The 27,638-nt window shown below is 42.5% G+C and overlaps 1 protein-coding gene across 3 annotated transcripts in view; it reads right to left on the reverse strand.

Annotated features, from left to right (window-relative positions):
• Positions 1–1,015: 1,015 nt before the first annotated feature.
• The window catches only part of CTPS2 (CTP synthase 2), a 122,214-nt gene continuing 95,591 nt past the window's right edge, over positions 1,016–27,638 (reverse strand). For all 3 annotated transcript variants that reach the window (XM_077988220.1, XM_028842531.2, XM_028842532.2), the window contains 4 exons: positions 27,294–27,390; positions 20,840–20,984; positions 3,757–3,867; positions 1,016–2,793 (listed from right to left, as the gene is read on the reverse strand). In XM_077988220.1, coding sequence (XP_077844346.1) covers positions 3,798–3,867; positions 20,840–20,984; positions 27,294–27,390 — 312 coding nt within the window. In that variant the 3' untranslated portion in view covers positions 1,016–2,793; positions 3,757–3,797. The remainder of the gene's footprint in view (positions 2,794–3,756; positions 3,868–20,839; positions 20,985–27,293; positions 27,391–27,638) is intronic.

The following is a 27,638-nucleotide window of genomic DNA, read 5'->3' on the forward strand; positions in this document are numbered from 1 at the left end:
TTAACTGAACAATTAAAATATTTAAATTAGTATTAGAAAGCTTAACTGTAAGCTACAACTAAGTCATCTCAAGCACATCCAACAGAAAAAATTAGAAAGTATACTAGATAAGAATGTCAGGGAATGGGGTAAGGACTGGGGGAGGTGAAGGAGGTGCAGGGCTGGATCCTGTCTTTATTTGAAAATTTGATATTGTGTTCAAATGTGAATTTTTTCATTTTGATTTTTGTTTTTTTGAGACGGAGTCTTGCTCTTGTCACTCAGGCTGGAGTGCAATGGTGGGATCTCAGCTCACTGCAACCTCCACCTCCCGGGCTCAAGCAATTCTCCTGTTTTAGCCTCCCGAGTAGCTGGGATTACAGACATGGGCCACCATGCCCGCCTAATTTTTGTTTTTTTTTTTTTTTTTTTTTTTTTTGAGACGGAGTCTCACGCTGTTGCCCAGGCTGGAGTGCAGTGGCGCAATCTCGGCTCACTGCAAGCTCCGCCTCCTGGGTTCACGCCATTCTCCTGCCTCAGCCTCCTGAGTAGCTAGGACTACAGGCGCCCGCCACCGCGCCCGGCTAATTTTTTGTATTTTTAGTAGAGACGGGGTTTCACTGTGGTCTCGATCTCCTGACCTTGTGATCCGCCCGCCTCGGCCTCCCAAAGTGCTGGGATTACAGGCTTGAGCCACCGCGCCCGGCCTTAATTTTTGTATTTTTAGTAGAGACGGGGTTTCACCATGTTGACCAGGCTGGTCTCGAACTCCTGACCTCATGATCTGCCCGTCTTGGCCTCCCAAAGTGCTGGGATTACAGGCATGAGCCACCACACCTGGCCTAATTTTGATTTTTTTAAATAATACTGCATTAAAATATTACTGATCCTTCTTCAGAAGTTAGAATTACATATGACACAGCAATTCCACTCCTAGGCATACACCCCAAAAGAATTAAAAACAGGCACTCCAACAAACATTTGCATGTGATTGTTCGAGTATTACTATTCACAATAACCAAAAGGTGGAAACAAATTGTGGTATATTCATACAATGGAATTTTATTCAGCCATAGAAAGGAATGAAGTTCTGACACATGCTACAACATGGGTAAACCTTGCAAACATCATGCTAAATGGAAGCCTGACTGACCAGGGGCTCTTGGTCTTTCAATGCAATAGAAATTGACATGGGGCCAAAAGACTTTTCCCAGACAAAGCACGCGAAGGGTAGAGGATATAGGTTAGCATCATCCGGTTGTGATGATTATCTCGAGTAATGGGTCACCGGGTGGTCTGGCCAGCAGCAATAAGGCTGTAAATCAATTAATTATTCAGCATTCCCTCCCAAGATGGGACACTCTGCAATCTTGGCTCCCTATTTTGGATCTCCTAAGGCCAGTTCCTGGAATTGTTTAAGTAAAAGACATGGTTAAGCATTATGAGAGCACAGAAGAACAATATAGAAAGGCCATTTTCTTTGTATGGCTAAAGCCTCAAGGTTAGCAGGTATGGTGTCAATGAGGTAGTAGTATGGGTTTTATGATCATTGGGAATGCATGAAAAAATGCTCTAGTGGAGATGAGCCAAAGCCAAGCCCCCTTCCTACTGTCTCAGAAGAAGCTAGACACAAAAGACCACATATATTGTATAATTCCACTTACATGAAATATCCAGAATAGAAAAAGCCACAGAAATAAAAAGGAGATCAGTGGTTGCCAGTGGACAGGTGGAGGGGAAAATAGGGAGTGACTGCTAGTGTGTACAGGCATTTATTTTGGAGTGATGAAAATGTTTTGGAAATAGCTAAAGGTGGTGGTTGCTCAGCATCAGTGAATGCAACCAAATTGTTCACTTCAAAATGGTTAATTCTATGTTATGTGAATTTCACGTCGATTAAAATGTATATATACAGGTTGAGCATCCCTAATCTGAAAATCCAAAATCCAAAATGCTCCAAAATTCCAAAATTTTTGAATGCCAACATGATGCTAGAAGTGGAAAATTCCATACCTGATCTCATTCCAGAAATCACAGTCAAAATGCAGTTGAAACTGTTTCATGCACACAATTATTTAAAATATTGTATAAAATTACCTTTAGGCTATGTGTATAAGGTGTATATGAAGCATAAATGAATTTCATGTTTAGTCTTGAGTCTCATTCCCAAGATATCTCATGTATATGCAAATATTCCAAAATCTGAAATTCAAAACACTTCCAGCCCCAAGCATTTCACATAAGGGATACTCAAACTGTATTACTGATCTTGATTCCTGAGTTTTTTGGAACCCCCTTAAATTTTGTGTCTGAGGCAAAGCATTATACCCCCAAGTCTTGGACCTATTCAATTTTACTTTTACCAGGAAATAAACAGGGTAAGAAACCGAAATGATCTTGGACCACACACAAATCTGTGGCTCAGTTCCAGGTAACACAGTGACTCATTTTCTTACTCAAAATTACTTACGGCATGTTCCCTGCCATCCTTTCCATACATCACAGCAAAGGCACGGTGACCTGGACTCTTGCTCGTCATCCTAACATCCTGATCCACTGGACAAAATATGAACACACTTTCTCCCCAGCGAGGTTGTTGGGAAAAATTTAATCAGCTACAGATATTTAAGTACCAAAGGCTGCCTCTGGAGGGAAAAGAAAACTACCCCTCTGGTTCTGATTCACAGAAGTATGTATTATCAGATTCCCTGTGAGGCTTTACATCCCATGTTTGCCGGAGAACAGAGGGATTCTGTAAGAGTGTAGTGATTTCTTCAGATAGTTCCTTCATCTTGCCTTCAATTATTTCAGATGCTTAAAAGAAAAGAATATAAATATTAGCAACACCAGGAACAGAATAATACAAGTATTTCAATATCTCCAGCTAACCTCTGGACCATTTTGACTTGCTCCAAAAGATCTCCATGTTTGAGGAAAAACTAAATAGACACAGCTTTGCATCTTCCCTGATGAACATGAAGAGATCTCACAGGAAAGCAATGAACGCTTTACAAGTCTTCCAAAAGCTGCTGTCTCTGCTAAAGAACAACTTATACAAGTGAAGGCCTGCCATAATGCCTAGGGCAATCCAGGCACTATCTGCCACTGAGCATAAATTTACTGAAGCTATCCAGGCTGGTATTCTAATAGTGCATAATAGAGCAATAGAAAAATAAGCTGCCCTTGGATACTAAGCCTGTCTCTTGCATCTCCCTACAAAGAAATAAAATACTATTTTATTTTATTTTATTTCATTTCATTTTATACAAATCCAAGGAATTCTGCTCTTCTATGAGTGGCCTAGACCAGGGATCAGCGAACTGTTTTTGTAAATAAAGTTTGATTGGAACACAGCCATGCCTGTTCACTTACATACTGTCTATGGTTGCTTTCCTGCTACAACAGCAGAATTGAGTAGTTGCCACAGGAACTGCATGGCTCATAAGCCTAAGATATTTACTCTCTGACCTTACAGAAAAAGTCTGTCAACCCCTGACCTAGACTATTATGACTCTAACCACAACAGCCCCCACGTATACATTTATAGGTGCACTTATATATTTTTTTCCTGGTCCAAGGTGCATTCCATTTTCCCCAAACACTAACTCTGGACAGCACTATGGGCTGTCATGCCTGTCCTGCTAACTGCCAGTCAAACGGGAGCATCTCAAAGGAGCAAGATCCTGTGAGGCAAGTCCTATAATATCCTCCTCAATATCAAGATGAATACAGCTTGTCCATGAGAGAAATGAACAATCCTCGAAGATTCCATCTTACCCTCACAGGCAGTCCCCATTATTCCCAGTCATGTATTCGTTTCAGCTTATTTCCAACTCAGCTATCCTTGGCTCTGAAAAGCTGTCATCACTGGCATCACTGTATCTATCACTAGATTAAAAGAAGAACTAATTTAGCAAGGTATAAAAAAAAACCGGGACAATTATTCAATTTGCAATTTCAAACACATTCCATATTAACCCCTTAGTATGAGAGAAAATACTAAGGAACATTCTTTTAGCACTTTCTAATCACCACAGGAAGAGGTCAGTCCAATCACATGCAATGGCCTCTTTCTTTGGTCAGAAAAACTGATCACTTGTTTTCATCATAAACTGGAAGTTACTTATTCAGAAAATTTTAAAACGCATTTCAACTTAGACTGAAATTTATAATCTTCTGAAGACCACTGATCATTTCTAAACTTGAGTGAAAGCCTTGAAAGTAGATTGCCTTCCTGCCACTATAGCTATTGCTTGCTTTCTACTAGATGTGTTATATTAACAAACTGATTTAAAATGAAAGCCTGAGTTGATGGACCCATTTATTTTCTGTGAATCTACTCTTGTCATACTAGGGCCTAAATCTCAGTCCATCTGAGGTTGAGCATCACTTAGTCCTACTCCTACTGATGTCAATTTGTTCTTCAATGTAATAACATAGCATACGATATTATCTGGATTTTCAGTTTATTTGTTTTTTTCGTTCTTCACTCTTCTGATGACAACTGTTTCCTTTGGCAATGAGGGAGTTCAGGACACACTACCCCAAAATATGGCATCTTGGCATATTGCATATGGCCCATAAGCCTAACATATTTACTCTGTAACCTTACACAAAAAGTCTGTCAGCCCCTGACCTAGACTATTATGACTCTAACCATAACAGCCCCCACGTATACATTGCATGAAGCTGAAGGAATTTGAGACAGCGTGTGCAAGAAGTTCTCTCTGACCTTCCTCTGACCTTACCCCCCGAAGCAGGTCATAACACCCAGGAAGGATTTTTTGACCTTCTCTGAAGCAGGTCAAAAGGCCCTCAGGTGAGAGGTACCCCCAACCCCCATAACCAGAGGAAACGAGCATCCTTATCTCTGAAGACACAGGATCCCAGGGAAGAATCTGAATAAACAGGCCTTACTAAGTTCCCCTACTATATTACCATGAGATCACACTCTTTTTGCTCTATTATAACTCTCCATGAGTCTCTAGTCTTCATCAGGTCTGTTTTAGAAACACTAGAGTTTACCTGTTTCTTTGAGTCTTCATTTCCTTATGAAGGTTCCCATAATACTTAAATAAATTTGTATGCTTTTCTCTCTCTTTTTTAGAAATGGGTCCGGAGTGTGTGTGTGAGGGTGGGGAGGTGGTGCCTCACTGTTGCCCAGGCTAGTCTCCAACTCCTGGCCTCAAAGGATCCTCCCACCTCAACCTTCCAAGTAACTGAGATTATAGGCACCTGCTGCTGTGCCCAACTGTATGCTTTTTGCTTGTTAATCTGTTTTTTTGTTATCGGGGCCTCGGCCATGAACCTACGATGGGTAGAGGAAAAACTCTTTTCTCCCCTCTAGCAACATGAAAGGACTAGAGAACAGTGAACACAGCTGCGTATCCCTGATTACATTAGCCAAATGCTATAATTATTTTCAGCTGCAGTTTGGCTTTTGGCTCTGTGTTTTAAGGACCACAGCACCTCCCTAGATCCAGATCTGTGCTGGCCTCTGTGCTGGAGGATCACAGCGCCTCCTCATTACAGAGGAACTAGTCATCTACAATCAGCAAATTGCACAGGAGCTTGAACTTGGTGGTCATGAGGACTAAGACATGCATATTGGCTCAAGACCCAGAAAACACCCTGCAGTGCCATAAAAAATGTGAACGTACTCTCTACACTTGCCTTGAAATCTTTTCTCCTTCAGACCATGTTTTCACTATGATTTTAGGTCAGCAGCATGAAAGTTTTCCCTTCCAACATTCTCATAGGTCCAAGAGTTGGAGAAATAATTTTCACAATCATGCAAATTTCAAAATTAGAAATATATGGAATGTCCTGATTACCTTGAGTCACAGACACTATTCAAAATAGGACCAATTATTGACATAAATATCGCCAGGTTGGGTTCCCTTAGAAATACACCTTCTCCATGAGATAGCTCTGCAACTCAACTTTCCCTCTGAGCTGTGGGCTCTGTTTGTGGTTCCTCTTACTCAGTTCCAAATAAATCAGCACACTGATCCACTCCACTAGAGTTCTACTGATCTATGGAGATGATATTACAAGGAAATGTTTAATGCCTGACCCATCCCCAGGCTTGGCCAAACTTTTGCTGATTTATAGCAATAAAAGTTTGAATTCCCGGCCAGGCGCAGTGGCTCACACCTGTAATTCCAGCACTTTGGGAGGCCGAGACTGGCGGATCACAAGGTCAGGAGATCGAGACCATCCTGCCTGTCATGGTGAAACCCCGTCTCTACTAAAAATACAAAAAATTAGGCAGGCGTGGTGGCGGGCGCCTGTAGTCCCAGCTACTCGGGAGGCTGAGGCAGGAGAATGGGGTGAACCCAGGAGGCGGAGCTTACAGTGAGCCGAGGTCGTACCACTGCACTCCAGCCTGGGCAACAGAGCGAGACTCTGTCTCAAAAAAAAAAAAAAAAAGTCTGAATTCCCTAACAGGTGAAATGTTACCTTTTTTTTTTTTTTTCGAGGAAAGGGAACAATTGGAGAAACCCTATGCTGATAGACTAGAAAAGAAAGATTTCACTCTAAACATACTGACTGAATATTAATAAATAAACAAAATAATAGACAAATCTGTATAGACAAAAAGACAATCTGTTTCCTGATTTGCATGCTCACTCCCTTCTCTGACTTTTGAACAAAAACAGCGTAGGTGGTGGGGACGGAGCACTAGAATAAAGAGAGGAGACAGAAGATTCAGAATTGGCAGAAAAGACAACATATGTTAGATAAACATATAAAACAACATACCCTGAAAACCAATCAAGTAGAAAGATACCTCCTAGTTAGGCTTTAGTTCAGAGAAATCACTTCTACTGGTACATAGGAATAACTGAACAATATTTGGGGGGAAAAAACAACAGCCAAAAAAGTTGATACATCCTATCCATGCACTCTCCCTGCTCAAATGAAGAATCCTTTCTGGTTCCATGCAACATTTTGTCATAGAATTAGCCAAGAAAGGGGATTTGGAAGTTGCACTCAACTCCCTATCTGAGATGAAATGAAGGTCAAGGATGTTCAAGTGACTTACTTGGCACATAGATCCTTCAAGGTGAAGCCAGAATTCCCATTATACTAGCTCAGGGCACAGGGTGGGGTTTAAGCTGTGCTGCAGGTAGGGCAGTAGGACCCACTAGGGCATGTCCCCTAACACAAGTGACAAGGGCCAAAGGACTGAGGAAATTTCATTTGCTTGGGTGCCAGATTTTACACCCACTTCCGTCCCCATCTCCAAGCCTAGGGAAGAATACAGTGGGCTCATATCTTCCCCCGACACTCCTGGTTGTACTATTTATGAGCCACGTACCTTTGGACAAGTCATCGACTTCTGAGTCTAGAAAAAGTGGCAATAATACCTCCAAACTCACCAAAATGTTTTGAGAGTCAAATTAAACTGTATAAACTTGCTCTGAAAACTATACAAAAATATAAGATGTTGCTATTGATGGGGGTTATATATTCATAACTTGGTATCTCCTCAAAAAGTCATGGAAACACAAACAACCAATAAAAACTGCTAAGTGTATGATTTTCTGAATTGTTTCCTATGCCAAGTATAATTTCCTACCCACATTAGCAAGTGGACTTGGGCGGGCCTGTTTCTAACCTAACAGCTCTCATTTCCTATCTGATGGCTGTCTGCCCCAAGCTCTGCCAACACATCCAAATGGCACAGGCTGAGTTTAACAAAATGAAGCTCAGCTTGAATTTATTCATCTCCAAGGTTAATGACTGGGTTCACTAATTGTCTTTCATATGTGTTCAGAGACTGGGGGTAGGACAATAAAATAAACCATGACACTCAAGAACAGAATTATCAAAATATACGTTACTGCTGAACTTGCTGATTTTAGGACACTCATCTGCCAATAAAAAACAACTGCTAGAAATAAAATGTGGGTCATCTGAATGCAGACCAACAGTGGCTCTTGCACATGCAATAAAATGTGAGTGTATTCTGTGCTACATATGGGCTGTGAGTGCTACTCTATGCCGGATTCATTTCTGTTTCACACAGAACAAACTTAAGTCAAAAGCTAGATGTATCTGGGTATATTTTCATTTAATTCAAGACATCCAGCTGTATCTTAGGACTAACCTATCTTTTTAAGTAATCTTTTATACACACAAACACACACACATGTTTCTCACAGGGAAGAATTATCAGATATTAGAGTCTTGCATGTTAAATTGTATGAAGTGGCATAAAATACAGATATGTCCCTATGTGTCTTGTTACATTTGAACAGGGGAAATTTTTAATTTATTTGTTTATTTAAGACAGTGTCTCAGTCTTTCACCCGGGGTGGAGTGCAGTGGCATGATTTGGGCTCACTGCAACCTCCACCTCCCAGGTTCACGCAATTCTCCTGTCTCAGCCTCCTAAGTAACCAGGATTACAGGCGCCCACGACCATGCCCGGTTAATTTTTTATATTTTCAGTAGAGACGGGGTTTCTCCATGTTGGCCAGGATGGTCTCAAACTCCTGACCTCAAGTGATCTGCCCGCTTCGGCCTCCCAAGAAGAGGGGAAAATTTTTAAACTGCACTGTCCAATATGGTAGCCACAAGCCACAGTGGCTATCTAAATTTAAATCAGTTAAAATGAAATAAAATTTAAAATTCCATTCCTCACTTGCACCTGTCACACTGCAAGTGCTCAGTAGCCATGTGTGCCTAGTGCCTACCATATATGATACTGCAGATTATAGAACATTTCTATCAGTGCAGAAAGTTATATTGGATAGTACTGATCTAAAAACAAATGAATAATGATTTTTGAAAAGCAAACTACAGTCACCATGCAATGGTCCTTGTCATTTCCTTTTAAAAAAATTTTTTTGAGACAGGATCTTGCTCTGTCACCCAGGCTGGAGTGCAGTGGCACGATCACAGCTTACTGCAGCCTCAACCTCTGGACTCAAGCGATCCTCCCACCTCAGCATCCCGAGTAGCTGGGACTACAGGCACACGCCACCATGCCCAGCTAACCTTTTATTTTTATTTTTTGTAGGAATGGGGTCTCACTATGTTGCCCAGGCTGGCCTAGAACTCCTGGACTGAAGCAATACTCCCACTTCAGCCTCTCAAAGTACTGGGATTACAGGTGTGAGCCACCATGCCTGGCCAAAAGTTTTTTTTAAAGGTCTATCTACCATTAATTAAAATCACAGCAAATATCTCTTATGTATGCATGTGTCTCCCAAATCATGAAAACTCTCTTTTTAAAACGTATTTTATGGTACCTTTCTTGCAAGACAAAACCAAAATCACCAGCAGCAACACAGAAGAATCACTATACTGACAAGACTTTACCACAATGGTCAACGTATAGTTCTTTTCTTTTTCTTTTCTTTTCTTTTTTGAGACAGAGTTTTGCTCTTGTTGCCCAGGCTGGAGTGTGATGGCGTGATCTCAGCTCACCACAACCTCCTCCTCCGTGGTTCAAGCGATTCTCCTGCCTCAGCCTCCTGAGTAGCTGGGATTACAGGCATGCGCCACCACGCCCAGCTAATTTTGTATTTTTAGTAGAGACAGGGTTTCTCCAAGTTGGTCAGGCTGGTCTCAAACTCCTGACCTCAGGTGATCCGCCCGCCTTGGCCTCCCAAAGCACTGGAATTACACGCGTGAGCTACTGCACCTGGCCCCCCTTTTTTTTTTCTTTTGAGACAGAGTGTCACTCTGACACGCAGGCTAGAGCACAGTGGTGTGACCTTGGCTCACTGCCACCTCTGCCTCCCAGGTTCAAGCGATTCTCGTGCCTCAGCCACCCAAGTAGCTGGAATTACAGGAATGCACCACCACACCCAGCTAATTTTTGTATTTTTAGTAGAGACAGGGTTTCGCCATGTTGGCCAGGCTGGTCTTGAACTCCTGATCTCAAGTGATCCGCCCGCCTCAGCTTCCCAAAGCATTGGGATTATAAACTGGGATTACAGACCCACTGTGCCTGGCCAACATGTGGCTCTTGACAAACGAAAGGTTTGTCATAGTGAAGTTTGCTTGTCAAGGACTTCTGGTTCCCAATAAATTCCCCACATAAGAAAACAGATATTCCAAGGTGCTAGGGAAAGGGTATAGGAATGCCTCATATAGTCCATCTTTACACTACCCCAAGGCAGCTGTTAAGCCATTTCTTCTCCATTAACAGAAAGAGGTGGTTGGAATTTAAAATCTTTAAATTTAAAATCTTTAAATTCCAACCACCAACCTAATAATTATTATCCAACCTAATAATGTGTAATGGCATTATTAGGATTCCCAGCATGCATGAGTTCCTTACAATACTTTATATTAAAATCCGTTTCCTGTGAAACAGCATGTTTTAAAAACAGGTTGTCATGTACACAGTTTTCCCCAAAGCAGTGTTACTACTATACTTATTTCCTTCACAAAGGGCCCCTGGAAGCCATAAAATATAAGAGCAATGGAACAAAAACCTAGTCTGCTTTGAATGAGTTTTGTATTTCATAGTAAACAGTAGAATACCACCCAGGCAGGGTGGTAAAAGCACACGGTAGTCTGTAGTACTATTAACTCCATTCCTGTCTGGCACCACACCATCCACACTGCAGTGCACCACGATCTAGTTAAAAGGAGCACCTTTTAACCAACATTTATCCCGCCCCAAGGGAAGGTGTACTCAAATGTGGTTCATTAACAATAATTTACCCTAAAAAATATCTCAAGGTATGGAGTTGAAGTCAAATAATCACAGGGGTCAACGTTTTTTTAAATGTTTAAAAGAACTGTTCGAAAGAAAGCAAAATAGAATCTTTTGTTAATTTCAGTTCACTTTTGCTTGAGGTGTAACATAGCGGGGAAAGTGGCATTTTGATAGCAGTTGAGTTTATAAAGCACCACCTCAACTGTTCCTCACAGCGACCCTAAGGAGGAGGATCAGGAGGTTTAGGAGTAGTGACTTGGACAAAATTACTCAATAAGCAGCAGACCCAGAAGTCAAATCCATAGCATCCACCCTACTCGTCAATACTGTCCCCACAGAAATAAAATATTTTTGCACCACATGGTGCAGGAATGGCCCCTGGCAACATCAACCATGCACCTCAAAAGTCAAAAAGCAAAGTGATTCCAAGTTTGAAACAAAGAGATTCCAAGTTTCAAACAGTGCTGGAAACAGAATGTCGGATTTGTGCAAGGGAAAAGAGTACCTTACTCTCCAAGTCCAAGAGACAGCAGAGCCACCCAACGTAAGAGAAGCATGCCTGGGAGGGTGAAATGCACACTCTGTGAACAATGGAGGAGCCACTCTCACCTGCGATTCACCTAATAATTCACCTTCGATTCACCACCTTGTCACCTCTGATTCACCTCGTTCACCCAACGATTCCGTGAACAACCATTCTAATAGGATATAGATCCCTATTCCCCTCTCGCTAAGCAGGTCAGGAATGTGTATCAAGAGGCAACAGGCAAAACCCTCTGGGGAGTTCAGGGAACTGCAAGCTGCTCCATATGGATTTGTGTGCATTTTATCCTATAAACCAAGGGAAGCCATGGGGGGATTTTAAGTTCCAAAATAATGTGGGGAGATCATTCCAACAGCAGAAGATGGATTGGGAGGAAGCAAGCTGGAGGCAGAGAGACCAAGTAGGAGGCTTTGCAGTAGGCAAGAGATAGATACTGGAACTAAAGGAAAAGTAATAATAATAGCATCATCATCATAATTCCCATTTAAGTTCCTACCATAGACCAGGCACTATGCTAAGTGCTTTACATTTAGTGTGAAACTTAATCTTCATTTCTGCCATGTCAAGTAGGGACTATTACCATCCCCTTTTTATAAAGAAAGCGATGCACAGAAGAGCAAGGTCATAGGCAGCTGGGAAATAAAAGAGCCAGTTTGAACTCGGTTGACTCAGCTAGAGTCCTGACTCTGGGCCATACTCCCTTGCAGCATGGCAGAAAATAGACAAAAGATGGAGTGAATGCCAACAACAAGAATTGACAGCACCTGCTGACTATGAGCAATGGGGATGAGGGAGGAGGAATCTGAGCTTCCCCAGGGGAGTCCAGGCAGGTCACACTGTGTGGGTGATGGTACCACTTGCAGAAAGATATTAATCTTAGTGTTAGTTAATCCTGGCAACCTGGGAGCATTCCCTGGGTTGCAACCACGAAAGAGAGAACAAGCTCTAATGCCAGCATTTCCCACACTGCTGGGACTGTGCGCTTGCAGGTCTGTGCCCTTTCCTGGATGGGAAGGTCTGTAGCTGAAGACTCCTAGAAGAAAGTCCATGGATGCAGGGGAGGGGGGTAGCATTGGGGGTATGAATGTAAGGAAACAACGAAGTGGTATGTTTGGGCAGTTTTCCAGGAAGTGGGCCCACAGCTTTGATCACAATCTCGAAAGTCTGTCACCTCCCAAAATTTAGAGAACAGTTATACTACCTGATGAGTCCCCAGGTCAGGGAACATGTTCTTATTCAAGCGCTTATTCAAGCACCCAGCACAGTGACTGGGATAGAATAAGCTTTAACATAGGGGGTGTGTTGAGTGAATGGTGAAGTGTGCAGTCATTAAAAATGAACTTCATGCAATTCGGAAAAATGCATATGAGGTGTTAAGTTCAAAATACAAGCTTCTGTAATTAATAAAGAATTTATGGTGCTATTCCGAGAACATACGAATATTCTGTTTCTTACAACTTTCACCCAGTGGCTTTAGCATCCACTGACGACCCTTATTTGAATCCATTATTACATCGGAGATGATGTCTACATTTTTAATTGGCTTTTTTTTTTCTTTACTTTTGTATTTTCTGAGTATTATTATGGACACATGGAATTTCAGAAAATGAAATGTGTTGTAATCTAATACTGTCATTGTTCTTTTTGATGTTCAAATTGTCCAAAATAAGGCCAGTGGGAGCCCTTTCAATCTGGCTTCTTTGACCTTGGAAAACTCATACCCCATTCATTTTCAGCTGTTCTTTGCTTTAAATACAGCAATATGTTCCAGGCTCATCTTGTACTCTCCCTGCCCCAGCCCTGGAATCAACCATTTCTTCCAGGAGCCCTAGTTCATTTCAAATTTTTGGTATTTAAAAACCAAAATGGCCGGACGCAGTGGCTCACACCTGTAATCCCAGCACTTTGGGAGGCTGAGGCGGGTGGATCATGAAGTCAGGAGTTCAAGACCAGCCTGGCCAAGATGGTGAAACCACATCTCTACTAAAAATACAAAAAAATTAGCCGGGCATAGTGGTAGGCGCCTGTAATCCCAGCCACTCGGGAGGCTGAGGCAGAGAATTGCTTGATCCGGGAGGCGGAGATTTCAGTGAGCCGAGATCATACCACTGCACTCCAGCCTGGGTGACAGAGCGAGACTTGTCTCAAAAATAAATAAATAAATTAATTAATTAATTAAAAAAACCAAAATAGAGAAAAATGTTCCTTTGCAAAGGAGATCTCCAGACCGTCACTGTATCACTCTTTCATCTTTTCTGTAGGTTTGTAAGTTTTCAAAATAAAAGAGTTTGGGGGGTGTGTGTATATATATCTAGATAGATAGATAGATAGATAGATAGATAGATAGATAGATAGATATCTAGATAGATAGATAGATAGATAGATAGATAGATAGATAGATAGATAGATAGATAGACAGACAGACAGATAGATAGATACACTCACTATTATTATCACAACCACAGAAAGAATCATATACAGGTATAGGCTCACAGGAAATATTTGAAAATGAGCACAGTAATTATGTTAGGCTGGTGGGTTTGCGGGTGCCTTTTTTTTCTCTCTCTCTCTTTTCTAAATTTTCTGTAATGCTACATGTAGAAGTCAACAGAAAACAAAACCATCCCAGGCTAGAAGTCAGCATGTTACTTAGCAGGAAAACCTCGATAATAATATTGTCACAGAAGAGAGACCAGAGACAATGGTGAATGAAATGGGTTCCTTCTCACCCTGACTGTTGCCAGGACTCAACAAATATAGAGGGAAGGGCTAAGCACGGAGGAGAGAATGGACTTAGATCCTAGGGGAACACAAAGGAAAGAGGAAACGGAAGGAACCGGCTCCAGGTGTGTACTTCCTTTAAAGACTCTCTTATTACAAAGTAGTTTCAGCTTTTGGGTTTGGTCTGAAACAGTCAAGCAAATACAGTGAATCACTGAGTACCTTTCCCTCCTATTGTTTTTGTACCACCCTGCTTCCTGTTTTGCCACAAAAAGATGATTTATCTGCACAAGAGACAGTAATTGCTGGATGGAGACATGGAATCCAAAGTTCCAAAACCAGAATAAAATGCTTCTGAAATGACTCAAGATTCTGGTTTTATGCTTAAAAATATGTTTCCCAAAAAGCTGCATTTCTGCGAACTGCAAACTGAACCCCATCTAAGTTTTTGCTTTCTGATATACATCAAGCACTGTCCAAGGAATAGAGTTTTACTCTGGTCTGACAAATAAAAACTGGAAGTTGTGCCTAAAGTTGGTGTGTAGTGATTGCTCCTAAGAGCCTTGCAGGCAGCCACAGAGACACACATGCCAAAAAACAATCTATGAACTTTAGACTCTGATCCTTCTCTCGTTGCTTAAAAGTGGAATGCTAGGCCTCAGGCCAGGCACATTGGCTCATGCCTGTAATCTCACCACTTTGGGAGGCCAAGGCCGGCGGATGGCTTGCACCCAGGAGCTTGAGACTAGCCTGAGAAACAAAAAAACAAACAACAAAAAAAGGAATTCCAGAAAGAGATTAGACGCTCTGTTTCTAGATTTAAACAAACAAACAAAAAAACTTGCAATTACAAGCACCTTCATATATTCTCCTGAAATTTATTTCTTATAATTACATGAAGCAGTCTCATTCTTTTACATTATGTGTCAGCAAGACCATGCAAATTTGTGGTTGCCTTTTATATGTGAAACAAATTGTTTAGATACCAGAGGAGAGAGATCAGCAAAGAATTGCAATGATTTATTTAGTGGACCATTATTTCCCATTGGATTTATTTATTTTCAAAATGGCTTGTTAGTTAGACTCATGTAAAAAAAAGAGTTAACAGCAGGCCTGAGGCTGCTGTCTTTCAAAGGGCCTGCTTGCAGGGTTAGTTCTTGGCTGGTGTCTGGGAACATGGCTTTTGGAATGTGTGCTCCATTACTAACTGATAAGGTCATTTTGCTGGGCTTAGGCTGTTTATACAAACAATGTGATCTATGGTGAACACCTGCTTTCCCTCTGGCAGTCTGGAATTTTGGTGGTTGCTAGGCAGAAAATGCCTATGTGACCAGTTGCTGAAATATCCCTAAACTCTAGAGTCTCAAACTGGCTCATCTGGGCAGAAACATCACATAGGCATAGTTGCATTTTCACTGCTGGAAGGAAGGCGACCTCGATGTGACTTATCACAGGAAAGAGAGCATAGGAAACATGGAAATGAATTTCTCCAGACTCCACTTATCTTTCCCATTACTGATCTTGCTGTGCATGTTTACTTTGCCACCGTAATAAATATTAGCTATAAGCCTGGGTGCAGTGGCTCACGCCTGTAATCTCAGCGCTTTGGGAGGCGGAGGCACGCGGATTACCGGAGGTCAGGAGTTCGAGCCCAGCTTGGCCAACATGATGAAACCCCATCTCTACTAAAAATACAAAAATTAGCTGGGCGTGGTGGCGGGCGCCTGTAATCCCAGCTATTCGGTAGGCTGAGGCATGAGAATTACTTGAACCCGGGAGGTAGAGGCTGCAGTGAGCCCAAGACCACACCATTGCACTCCAGCCTGGGCAACAAAAGTGAAACTCCATCTCTAAATAAATAAATAAATAAATATTAGCTATGAGTACAGCTATATTCTGATTACTTTCAGCAAGTCACCAAAGTGTGGGCAGTCTTGGGGGGACCCCCTAAACAAGACTCTTGGTTTGATTTTGCATGTATTTTTAAATAGCTCATAAAAACCTAAAAAATACTGTCCTGAAGCTATTGTGCCCTTGAACTGACCACAACAAGCCTAAAACCAGGTGAAATTGGTCTTCCTAACTGCTGCCATTCTGTAGATAATGAAGTTGCTGAGAATTTAGCTCACTAGCTGTAAATCCCAAAATAATAGTCTTACTGCAACTTCCCAGGCCCTAAAAGATAAATGTTCTCCGCTAGGCAGAATGCAGAGGTTACAGCTCAGGTACGCTTAACTCGAAGCCAAGGATTTTTACACTCCATGCTTTAAAGACATTGGTCATACACGTGCCATACAGTTGAATATCATCAGCGCCAACTTCTGGGAAAGGAAGTCATTATTCTAGTGTTCGTATTCCTTGTCACATTTTTTAGGGTTGATTACAAGCAGTAATCTTGTTTGACAGAAATACAGCCCCAACTCAGCTCACATTAGAGCCTGGCATCAGAGGAGTCATTTTGCTTTTCAAAGCTCACTAATCCCATGGAGCTGGACAGAGAGGAGTTGAAGTGCAAGATTCCGCTGGAATCCTGGTGTCTATCACTGGATTAATTCATAGTCACCATCCTTAGTCGGAAAACTCTCTGAAATGTGTCAAGATTAGACTCCCCTGCTACCTGCATTTATTACTTTAATGGGTAATAAACAACCCCTGGGTGCAAGGGAGCCAGGGCGATAAAGATAAATAAGATGCTGGCTGGCCTTAAGGAATGTACCAGTTTGTCGTTGATATACATAGGAATTCCCTCAGTGTCATGGAAGCCTACTAGTCAGCTATAATTCCAATGTCAGTATCAGAGTTTGGTTAAGAGGTCGTTCCTTCTCTCTGAGACATACTACATCTCACGCAGGAGTCACTAGCAATCAGTTTTCTCAGAAACTACTAGGAAGCTTTTTTTTTTTTTTTTTTTTTTTTTGGAGACAGGGTCTCGCTCTGTCGCCCAAGCTGGAGTGCAGTTGTGCAATCTCAGCTCACTGCAACTTCTGCCTCCCAGGTTCAAGTGATCCTCCTGCCTCAGCCTCCCTAGTAGCTGGGACTACAGGCTAATTTGTGTACATTTAGTAGAGATGGGGTTTTGCCATGTTGGCCAGGCTGATCTCAAACTCCTGACCTCAGGTGATCTGCCCACCTCGGCCTCCCAAAGTGCTGGGATTACAGGCGTGAGCCACCACACCCTGCTGGAAGCTCTACCCAGAGACCACCACGCGCCATGCGGGAATTGGCAGGCCATACAACACACAGGTGGGCAGTCCACACGAGCCAGACGGGATTTGTATATTAGTTGGTATTTGCAAACAGCCAGATAGTTACAAGTGAATTATTTCTTCCAGCTATCTAACTTGTCCCACTATCACCTTCCTTTCGGTGTGAGAATCTAGAATAATGGGAATTGTAAAATGGCTGCAAAGGGTCACAGCCCATATCTGACATGGGACCACATTGGGATGTCCAATCAGTGGCATAAGCCGTGCAGTCTCAGAACACAGGAAGCTCTTCTTCGGATGAAATCTCTCTTGCAGAACCATGGCACATGAGCCAGATAAAGTGGAGCTGCTCAGCGGAAGCAGGAAAGAGCCCGGAGCCCCCATGGCCTGCTTTCGCAGCAGCCCAGACTCCAGTTCTGAGGGCACAGTTTGAAAGTCAGTGCACTGAAAGGGGTGAACATTAATATAGTAAGATGCCCAAACTGCAAATTATGTGAAGCTGTTCCCATATGAACATGTGGTGAAAGGAAATGCTAGAGAGCTGTGAGCTTCTCCTAGCAGGTAATGACACAAATAAGTAGGGTTGTGTAACAAGCACACACATGCACACCACACACAGATCCTGCCAGCCCTCAACAGCAACACTGCAAGGGTTGTTTGCCAGAATGAGGGTTGGCAGTGGTAATCTTCTGAACAACATATATCTGGTTATTGTGGTAATAACCCCCACCAAAGTCTATGATATTCCGGATGGTTACTACTGCTTTTAAAGTTATTAGGTACAATATTCTTGGATGAGAAGAAATAAAAATAAACTCTCCCCAAACTAGTATTTAAATGTAATGAAATTTTGGTGGGGCACAGTGGCTCATGCCTATAATCTCAGCACTTTGGGAGGCCAAAGCAAGCAGATCACTTTAAGGTCAGGAGTTCGAGACCAGCGTGGCCAACATGGTGAAACCCTGTCTCTACTAAAAAGACAAAAATTAGTCAGGCGTGGTGGCGCACACCTGTAGTCCCAGCTACTTGGGAGGCTGAGGCAGGAGAATCGCTTGAACCTGGGAGGTGGAGGTTGCAGTGAGCTGAGATTGCACCATTGCACCCCAGCCTGAGCAACAGAGCAAGACCCTGTCCCTAAACAAACAAACAAATAAATAAATAAATAAATAAAATTTCAACTAAATCCCTAAGGAATTTTTTATTCAAACTTGATTTTTAAAAATCATTGTACAGGCTGGGCACAGTGGCTCATACCTATAAGGCCAGCACTTTGGGAGGCCAAGGCAGGAGGATTGCTTGAGGTCAAGAATTCAAGACCAGCCTGGACAACATAGTGAGACCTTGTCTCTACAAAAATAATAAATTTAAAAAATTAGCCAGGCATGGTGGTGTGTGCCTGTAGTCCTAGCTATTTGGGAGACTGAGGCAGGAGGATTTCTTGAGCCTAGGGGTCCAAGGCTGCAGTGAGCTATGATTGTACCACTGCACTCCAGCCTGGGTGACACAGTCAGACCTTGTCTCTAAGAAAATAATAAATAAATAACAGTTTGCTTGGAGGAATAGCAAAATACATTAAAAATGTTAATAATGGTGGGAGTAGAATTGATAAGGTATTGATTTATAATAATGCTATGAAAATGAAAAGGATGGTAAAGATTCAGGTGTAAGAGATAAAATAATCAAAGGAACAAAATAGAAATCCCTGAAACAAAGTCAAATTACTCAACTCGTTGACAATTTGGCAGGGAAGTGGGGAGCCAAATCCCAACCTCACAGGTTTCACTGAAAATAAAATCCATATCGATTATAGATTTAAACTATGAAATTGAAACCATAAAAATGCTAGAAGAAAACACAGGGGTAGGCCGGGCGCGGTGGCTCACGCCTGTAATCCCAGCAATTTGGGAGGCCGAGGTGGGCAGATCACAAGGTCAGGAGATCGAGACCACGGTGAAACCCTGTCTCTACTAAAAATACAAAAAATTAGCCGGGCGCGGTGGCAGGCGCCTGTAGTCCCAGCTACTCAGGAGGCTGAGGCAGGAGAACGGCGTGAACCCGGGAGGCGGAGCTTGCAGTGAGCCGAGATCGCGCCAAAGCGCGAGACTCCGTCTCAAAAAAAAAAAAAAAGAAAAAGAAAACACAGGGGTTATTATTTATATAATCTTTCCAAAAGGAAAGATGTTAGACGTAAAGGCAGAAGCCACAAAAGTAAAATATTTGACTACATACATTTTTTAAAAACATAAAAAGGACTAAACTCTTTATGTTTTTGTTTTTGTTTTTTTTGAGACGGAGTCTCACTCTGTCACCCAGGCTGGAGCGCAGTGGCGCGATTTCCACTCACTGCAAGCTCCGCCGCCTCCCGGTTCATGCCATTCTCCTGCCTCAGCCTCCCGAGAAGCTGGGACTACAGGCGCCCACCACCACGCCTGGCCAATTTTTTTGTATTTTTAGTAGAGACGGGGTTTCACTGTGTTTGCCAGGATGGTCTCGATTTCCTGACCTCGTGATCCGCCCACCTCGGCCTCCCAGAGTGCTGGGATTACAGGCATGAGCCACCGCGCCTGGCCTAGGACTAAACTCTTTAGGGAGAACAAAAACTACCATTAACAATTTAGAAGGGGCCGGGCGCGGTGGCTCACGCCTGTAATCCCAGCACTTTGGAAGGCCGAGGCGGGCGGATCACAAGGTCAGGAGATCGAGACCATGGTGAAACCCCGTCTCTACTAAAAATAGAAAAAATTGGCCGGGCGCGGTGGCTCAAGCCTGTAATCCCAGCACTTTGGGAGGCCGAGACGGGCGGATCACGAGGCCAGGAGATCGAGACCATCCTGGCTAACACGGTGAAACCCCGTCTCTACTAAAAAATACAAAAAACTAGCCGGGCGCGGTGGCAGGCGCCTGTAGTCCCAACTACTCGGGAGGCTGAGGCAGGAGAATGGCGTGAACCCGGGAGGCGGAGCTTGCAGTGAGCTGAGATCCGGCCACTTGCACTCCAGCCTGGGCGGCAGAGCGAGACTCCGTCTCAAAAAAAAAAAAAAAAAAAAAGAAAAAAAGAAAAAATTAGCCGGGCGCAGTGGCGGGCGCCTGTAGTCCCAGCTACTCGGGAGGCTGAGGCCGGAGAATGGCGTGAACCCGGGAGGCGGAGCTTGCAGTGAGCCGAGATTGCGCCACTGCACTCCAGCCTGGGCGACAGAGCAAGACTCTGTCTCAAAAAAATAAAATAAATAAAATAAATAAAAAAACAATTTAGAAGGAAAGCAAAATCACTTTGAAAAATATTTGCAGCCTAACAAAGGATTAATGACCTTTATACATAAAGAGCTTACCAATCAGTAAGGAAAATAATACAATACCAAAATAAAGAAAAGATGTGAACAAGCTATTCATAAAACAAACAGCCAATAAACATATAAAAATTCATATATATTAATCAAAGAATCAACAAAAGAAAATCTTTTCACTTATCAAAATGAAAAAAATTTCTAAAATAATACACAGTGTCATCACGATTTGGAAAGCTGACACATTACTACTGTAGGTGTGATTAAATCATTTTCATGAAGAGGAGAAAATTATGTTTAAGAGAAAAAAACTGATTCTTCACATTTAAAAATTCTATAATGGTATTAACTTTTGTAAGAAACCCTAAGATATTAATAACTACGCATCTTGATTTATTGCTAAAAGCAGTAAGCTGGTTACCTGGAAGACAGTTTGCAACCCTGTTGCAAGTAGGCATTCAGGTTCCCTGTTGCTGCAAGTAACAGCCCCAGGTACGGAGGGGAAGGCTTCATCGGCCTAGAAGAAAACTCAGGATGGAACTGGACACCAACAAAATAAGGATGATCTGAAATGAGAACAATCACGATGCCATTAAAGCAGACAAACAGGAGAACTGCTTTAAAGATCTTCTTATCTTTGAATATGAAAGTTCATTAAATGGCAAGATGATTCTTTAACCTGTTATCATTATAGTCAGTTACTTTCACTATCCATCCATTCCTGCGTGGAATTTGAAATTGTAAAACACATCTTGGAAATTTTACGTGTGGAAGGTGTCAGAGTGAGCAAAGTCAAGCAAAAATTTTTGAACGGCAAGAAGAATTCCGCTTTCCTCAAATCTGCCTGCTTTTTGAAGGCACTTTGTAGATTTATGTTGGTTCGATTTCCCTTGGACTTTGGGCTAACCGGGGGTCTTTCTTTCTTTTAGGTGGCTTCAGGCCATTTCCTGCAAGGTCTTCTCCTTTCCCAGGGTAAGGGTCCCCTGAGATAAACCAGCACAATGTCGACCCACTGGGCTACCCTTGGGAACGCAATGAGGACAATTGCTTTTCTAGTCATAGCTTTATGTTGGGTATTACTCATAGCACCATAAAACTGAGCATTTTTTGAACAAAGTGATTCAGAGCAATGATCCATTCATTCAAATATCCTGTCCCTGGCTATGACTCAAGCTAAAGATAATAAAATATAATAAGTTTAAGAGGGGGAAGTAAATATAACTTTAAAACTTTCAATGAAGTGCTTTATCAAATGATCTAAAATCTAGTATGGAATTCAGAATCACAAATTCCCATCACTTACCACCAAAGATCCAAAGCTACTACTACAGTAATAAGGAAATTATGATTGAATGCAAATGTCTGCTTTCCTAAGGTAATCATTTAAAGCCCTGCTAGAATAGCTATTATTAAAAAGTCAAAAAACAACAGATGCTGGCAAGACTGTGGAGAAAAGAAAACATACTGTTGGTGGGAATGTAAGTTATTTCAGCCACTGTGGAAAGCAGTTTGGAGATTTCTCAAAGAACTTAAACCAGAATTACCATTCAATCAGCAATCCCATTACTGGGTATATACCCAAAGGAAAATAAATCATTCTACAAAAAAGACACATGCACTTACATGTTCATGGCAGCAGTATTCATGACAGCAAAGACATGGAATCAACTAGATACCCATCAATGGTGGATTGGATAAAGAAAATGTGGTACATATATACCATGGAATAGTATGCAGCCATAAAAACAAAACCATGTCCTTTGCAGCAACATGGATGCAGCTGGGGGCCATTATTCTAAGTGAATTAACACAGAAACAGAAAACCAAATACTGCACGTTCTCACTTATCAATGGGAGCTAAACATTGGGTACTCATGGACATAAAGATGGGAACAATAGACACTGGGAACTACCAGAAGGGGGAAGGAAAGGGGAGTGCAAGAGTTGAAAAACTATCTGTTGGGTACTTTAGTCAGTACTTGGGTGATGGGATCCATACCCCAAACCTTAGCATCACACAATATACCCATGTAACAAATCTGCACATGGGCCAGGCACCGTAACTCATGCCTGTAATCCTAGCACTCTGGGAGGCCAAGGTGGGCAGACTGCTTGAGTCTAGGAGCTCGAGACCAGCCGGGGCAACATGGTGAAACCCTGTCTGTACAAAAAATACAAAAATTAGCTGGATGTGGTGGCATGCACCTGCAGTTCCAGCTACTTGGGAAGCTGAGGTGGGAGGATCGCTTCAGCCCAGGAAGTGGAGTTGCCATGAGCCATGATAATGCCACTGCACTCCAGCCTGGGTGACAGGGTGAGATCCAATCTCAAAAAAAAAAAAAAAAAAAAAAAAACTGCACATGTACTCCCTGCATCCAAAATGAAAGTTGAAATTATTTAAAAAAAAAAAAAAAAAAAAAAAAAAAAAAAGCTCTGCTACAGAAAATGGTAGCCACTAGCCATATGTAGCTACTTAAATTCATTAAAATTAATTGCATTTGAAATATGTTCAAAGTCACATGTGGCTAGTGGCTACCATATTGGATAGGGTAGACTAGTTCTATCATTGTAGTGAGTTCTATAGGACAGCTCTGATCCCAGAAAACTCCAGTGAGTTCTATAGGACAGCTCTGATCCCAGAAAACTCCAGTGAGTTCTATAGGACAGCTCTGATTCCAGAAAACTCCAGTGTAGAAATCCTCTACATCTAGGAAGAAACCTGCTTGAATTAGAGGAATATGCAGGTAAGAAAGCCTGATAAGGGGAATGCCGCCTTCTCCCAGGAATGTATTCCCTCAAGAAATGCAGAGAAATCATCCACACTTAGAGAAGAAATTAAGCAATGTAGATTTAAATTTAAGAGACAATAAATCTTACTGCATAACATCTAGGGACATCTTTGGGAAAAAAAGCAGACACTAACTGTGCTTTTGTTTCACTACAGACAGATGCTAAGCAACGTAATCATGTAATAGCCAGGGACAGAATATGTGAATGAATGGATCATTGCTCTGAATCACTTTATCCAAAAAAATCCTCTATGCCAATATGAGGAGAAAGTAAAAAGTTTTTGTTTTGATGATGTTCTATCAGTTAGATACAATTATCTTTAAAATAATGCCGTGGATTGCTTTAAACCAAATTCTGACATTATATAATATTAATCCCAAGTTTTGTTGTTCTTCTCGGAACCCTTCAGGAACAGTGGAGATTCGTGGATATGTTTCCAAGGGTATCTAAGATCAACATCTTCTGGGGAATTTTCCTTAATAACTGCTTGCAGTCAGCTTTTAAAAACTGCAAGGTTTTACAGCAGCTCTCATTTCCTTTTCAATCCACATGAAATTTGAAAGCCCCAAGGGGAATCTAAATCCTTATGATGAAAGAACCTTCTAAGTATTTGATGACAATAATGAGAACCAGGAGAATTAAAAGTGAATAAGTACTTAAACAAAGTAAACAAATGGTAATTTGCTTAAGAAATTTTCTGCCTTCTCACATGCTAGGAAGATTTAAGAGGCTTCAATACCAACAGCGATCCACACTTTAATTCTAAATGATGGGCATTTCCATCAGAAAGACTCCTGGAAATGCGTACTTACTATTCTAATTCAAAACTCTAGGCATGAATTGATCACCTTGGGTAGAATGTGAAAACAAGAGAAACAATCAAATCCCACAGCAGTGGTGGCAGAAGGAGGTAACCACCTGGGTTTGCACTTGCCGCAATGGACTAGCTGGATGGCCCTGGGCATGTCATTTAACCTCTTTGCACTCCGGTCTTCTCTGTAAAGTGGGAATAGCATCATCTGCTCTGTTAGTTACATAAGGTATGCAAAGTCCCTAGCAAGAGGTCTAGTGACAAGCATCCAGTAAGTGCACACTAAATGTCCATTGCTTTCCTTCTTTCAAGTCTAGGTAAAATGCTGCTCTGTTCAAAGGAGCCTTCTTAGACTTCAATTCTCCCCTCTGCTCAGGACTCTGGAAGTACTTGAACAGATTAGAGACAAAAAGGAAAAGAGGGCCGAGCGCGGTGGCTCAAGCCTGTAATCCCAGCACTTTGGGAGGCCGAGGCGGGTGGATCACAAGGTCAGGAGATCGAGACCACAGTGAAACCCCGTCTCTACTAAAAATACAAAAAATTAGCCGGGCGCGGTGGCGGGCGCCTGTAGTCCCAGCTACTCAGGAGGCTGAGGCAGGAGAATGGCGGGAACCCGGGAGGCGGAGCTTGCAGTGAGCCGAGATCGCGCCACTGCACTCCAGCCTGGGCAACAGCGTGAGACTCCGTCTCAAAAAAAAAAAAAAAAGGAAAAGAGACAGAGAAAAGGCATTTGAAATGGAGGATAGTGACACGAGCTAAGATGGACAAAGAAGAGGGAGGTTAGAAGATGCAGAGGTAATCCGGTTTATCTGGAGCCTCAAGCATATAGCCTGGAAATGCAGGTTCTGGAATATCACGGTACCGTTTTTACAGTATCCTGCACACACTTAGTACTCAATATATGAGAGTGGTTTATCCAGCAAATTAGTGTCACACACTGCAGAGTTCTGTTCTTGTTAGGAGGCAATGGAGAAGGGATGGCTTGGAAGCAGGAAGGAGATTGAGCTGGAGTTGGCATGCACTGGGACTAGTGTTCTAGGTACCGCAGTGCAATTCCAAACACCAGCTTTCTTTCCAGAGGCAGAATCTGCAGGACTTGACAACTCACTGCTAGTTGGGATCTGAAGGGGAAGAAGAGCTAATATGTGAAATTTCTAGCCTGACAGTGTAGGAGAATTGTTCTCCACCAAATGTGCCCCCCAGGGACTTACTTTTTTTTTTTTTTTTTTTTTTTTTTGAGAGGGAGTCTCGCTCTGTCCCCCAGGCTGGAGTGCAGTGGCCGGATCTCAGCTCACTGCAAGCTCCACCTCCCGGGTTCACGCCATTCTCCTGCCTCAGCCTCCCGAGTAGCTGGGACTACAGGCGCCCGCCACCTCGCCCGGCTAGTTTTTTGTATTTCTTAATAGAGACGGGGTTTCACCGTGTTAGCCAGGATGGTTTCGATCTCCTGACCTCGTGATCCGCCCGTCTCGGCCTCCCAAAGTGCTGGGATTACAGGCTTGAGCCACCGCACCCGGCCTACTTTTTTTTTTTTTTTTTTTTTTTTTTTTTTTGAGATAGGGTCTTGCTCTGTCACCCAGGCTGTAGTGCAGTGGCATGATCATGGCTCACTGCAGCCTCAACTTCCCAAAGCAAGAAGGTCACTCTGATGTTTCCCCAGCCTTTCCGTGTGAAAGCTGGCTATAAAGAAATTATCTGACCTACCTTTCCTGAAAGTAGGTCATAAGACCCTCATTCCAGATGAGTCCTGCTCTAGACCTGGGGGAATGGGATGCTACACAGAAAGGCCAAGAAGAATCTGAGTGGACAGGCCTTTCTGGGTTTCCCCGTCAGTCTATTACCATTAGAGTATGCCCTTTTGCCCAATCACATTGCTACATGGTTGTCCACTGTTCATCGAACCTAAGCATAAGTTTTCCCCAAGTCTTTGGGTCTTCATTCCTGAAGACTAAAGTGCCACATAAAACTTCGATTAAATAAATTTGTTATGCTTTTCTCTTGTCAACCTGTCTTGTTACAGGGTTGTTGGTCATGACCCTTATGATGGGTAAGAAGATCACAGATAACACCTTTCTACCCCTAACCTGTGTTCCAATAAAACTTTATTTATGGACACAAATTTGAATGGCATACAATTTTCACGTGTCACAGACGGTATTTTTTAAAATTTTTTTTACCATTAAAAAATGTAAAAATCATTCTCAGCTCATAAGGTAGCTGTAAACAGCAGGCTAGACGTGGTGCACAGGCAGTCGTTTGCCAACCCCTGGGCTAGAACATCAAGACAAAGAGCTGAGACCAGTTGTGACCATGAGCTTACCACGTCCTTTCAAAGCTGACTGAGAATAACACTGCCTTCTGTCTCATCAATAGTAAGTGTGTAGTTTGTGCCTATGTGCTCACGGGTGTTCCAGCCCGGTTACTAACAACAACTTCAGTGTTCTTCCTCAATTCTGATGCCTTTATTTCTGTTCTGTTTGCTCTTAAAAAGAACTCTGGGGATAGTGATTAGTGTTCAGAAGTTAAATGACTGACCCGTGCTTGACCACCCAGCACAGTGGAGAAAGGCAGGACAGAAGCCAGGTCCCTCATGCAACAGACATCAACATCAGTCACCAACAATGGGGTGGCACTTGGCTATTCTTTCTCAAAAGAGGAGAGCAGGCAGGGTGCCACTCAACAGTGCCACTCTGCCTTTCCCAGAGCACCTAACCTAGAGGCTGGCACAAAGAAGTAGCCTCAGAAAGAGAGGAGGTGGTAAGGAAGCATACTACTTGTAGAACTGGTAGACTTGGAATAATATATCATTTTATGGTGGAGTCAGACTAATAGGCCCCAAAATGGTCAGGATTATAAGCAGTCTGTCTTTCTGAGATGAAGAGCTATCTCGGCTCACTGCAACCTCCACATCCTGGGTTCAAGCGACTCTCCTGCCTCAGCCTCCTGAGTAGCTGGGACTACAGGTGGACGCCACCACGCCTGGCTAATTTTTGTATTTTTAGTAGAGATGGGGTTTCACCATGTTGGCCAGCATGGTCTCAAACTCTTGACCTCAGGTGATTCGCCAACCTCAGCCTCCCAAAGTGCTGGGATTACAGACGTGAGCCACCATGCCCAGCCAGCAGTCTGTTTTTTCATGTACTTTGTAGTTACATATTTGTTTCAAAGGAGAAAAGAAAAGAAAGAATGCAAAAAAACTGCGTCTCACATTAGTCTGTGATCCACAAAAAGGCCAGTTATCAGGAAGCTTTTCAAAAATGAAGAGCCCACTTACTTGCCAGTTCAATGATTTCCATCCTGTCTCCATCAACATCCTGACCTACAAAACTTAAGTCATTCTGCTCAAATTGGTTGATCAGCTTAGGGTTTACCTGCAAAACGAGAAATTAAGTGTTTATGGGCCACAGTGCAATACCAGCTGCCATACCAGGTCCTTCATCAATTGGGTGGGTTTTCCGTTTCAGTGATCCTCTACTAGTTAATGTCTATATTCAATGTTCAAAGCCAATTTTAAACTCATGATGAACCTGAGATATAAAATGTAACCGCAACACCTAAATCTGGGAAGCCCACCTTCTATTACCCAAAGGTGAGATTCAAAAAGTAGGCCTGTGACCCA

Source organism: Macaca mulatta, chromosome X (assembly GCF_049350105.2).
Source record: "Macaca mulatta isolate MMU2019108-1 chromosome X, T2T-MMU8v2.0, whole genome shotgun sequence".
NCBI lineage: Eukaryota > Metazoa > Chordata > Mammalia > Primates > Cercopithecidae > Macaca > Macaca mulatta.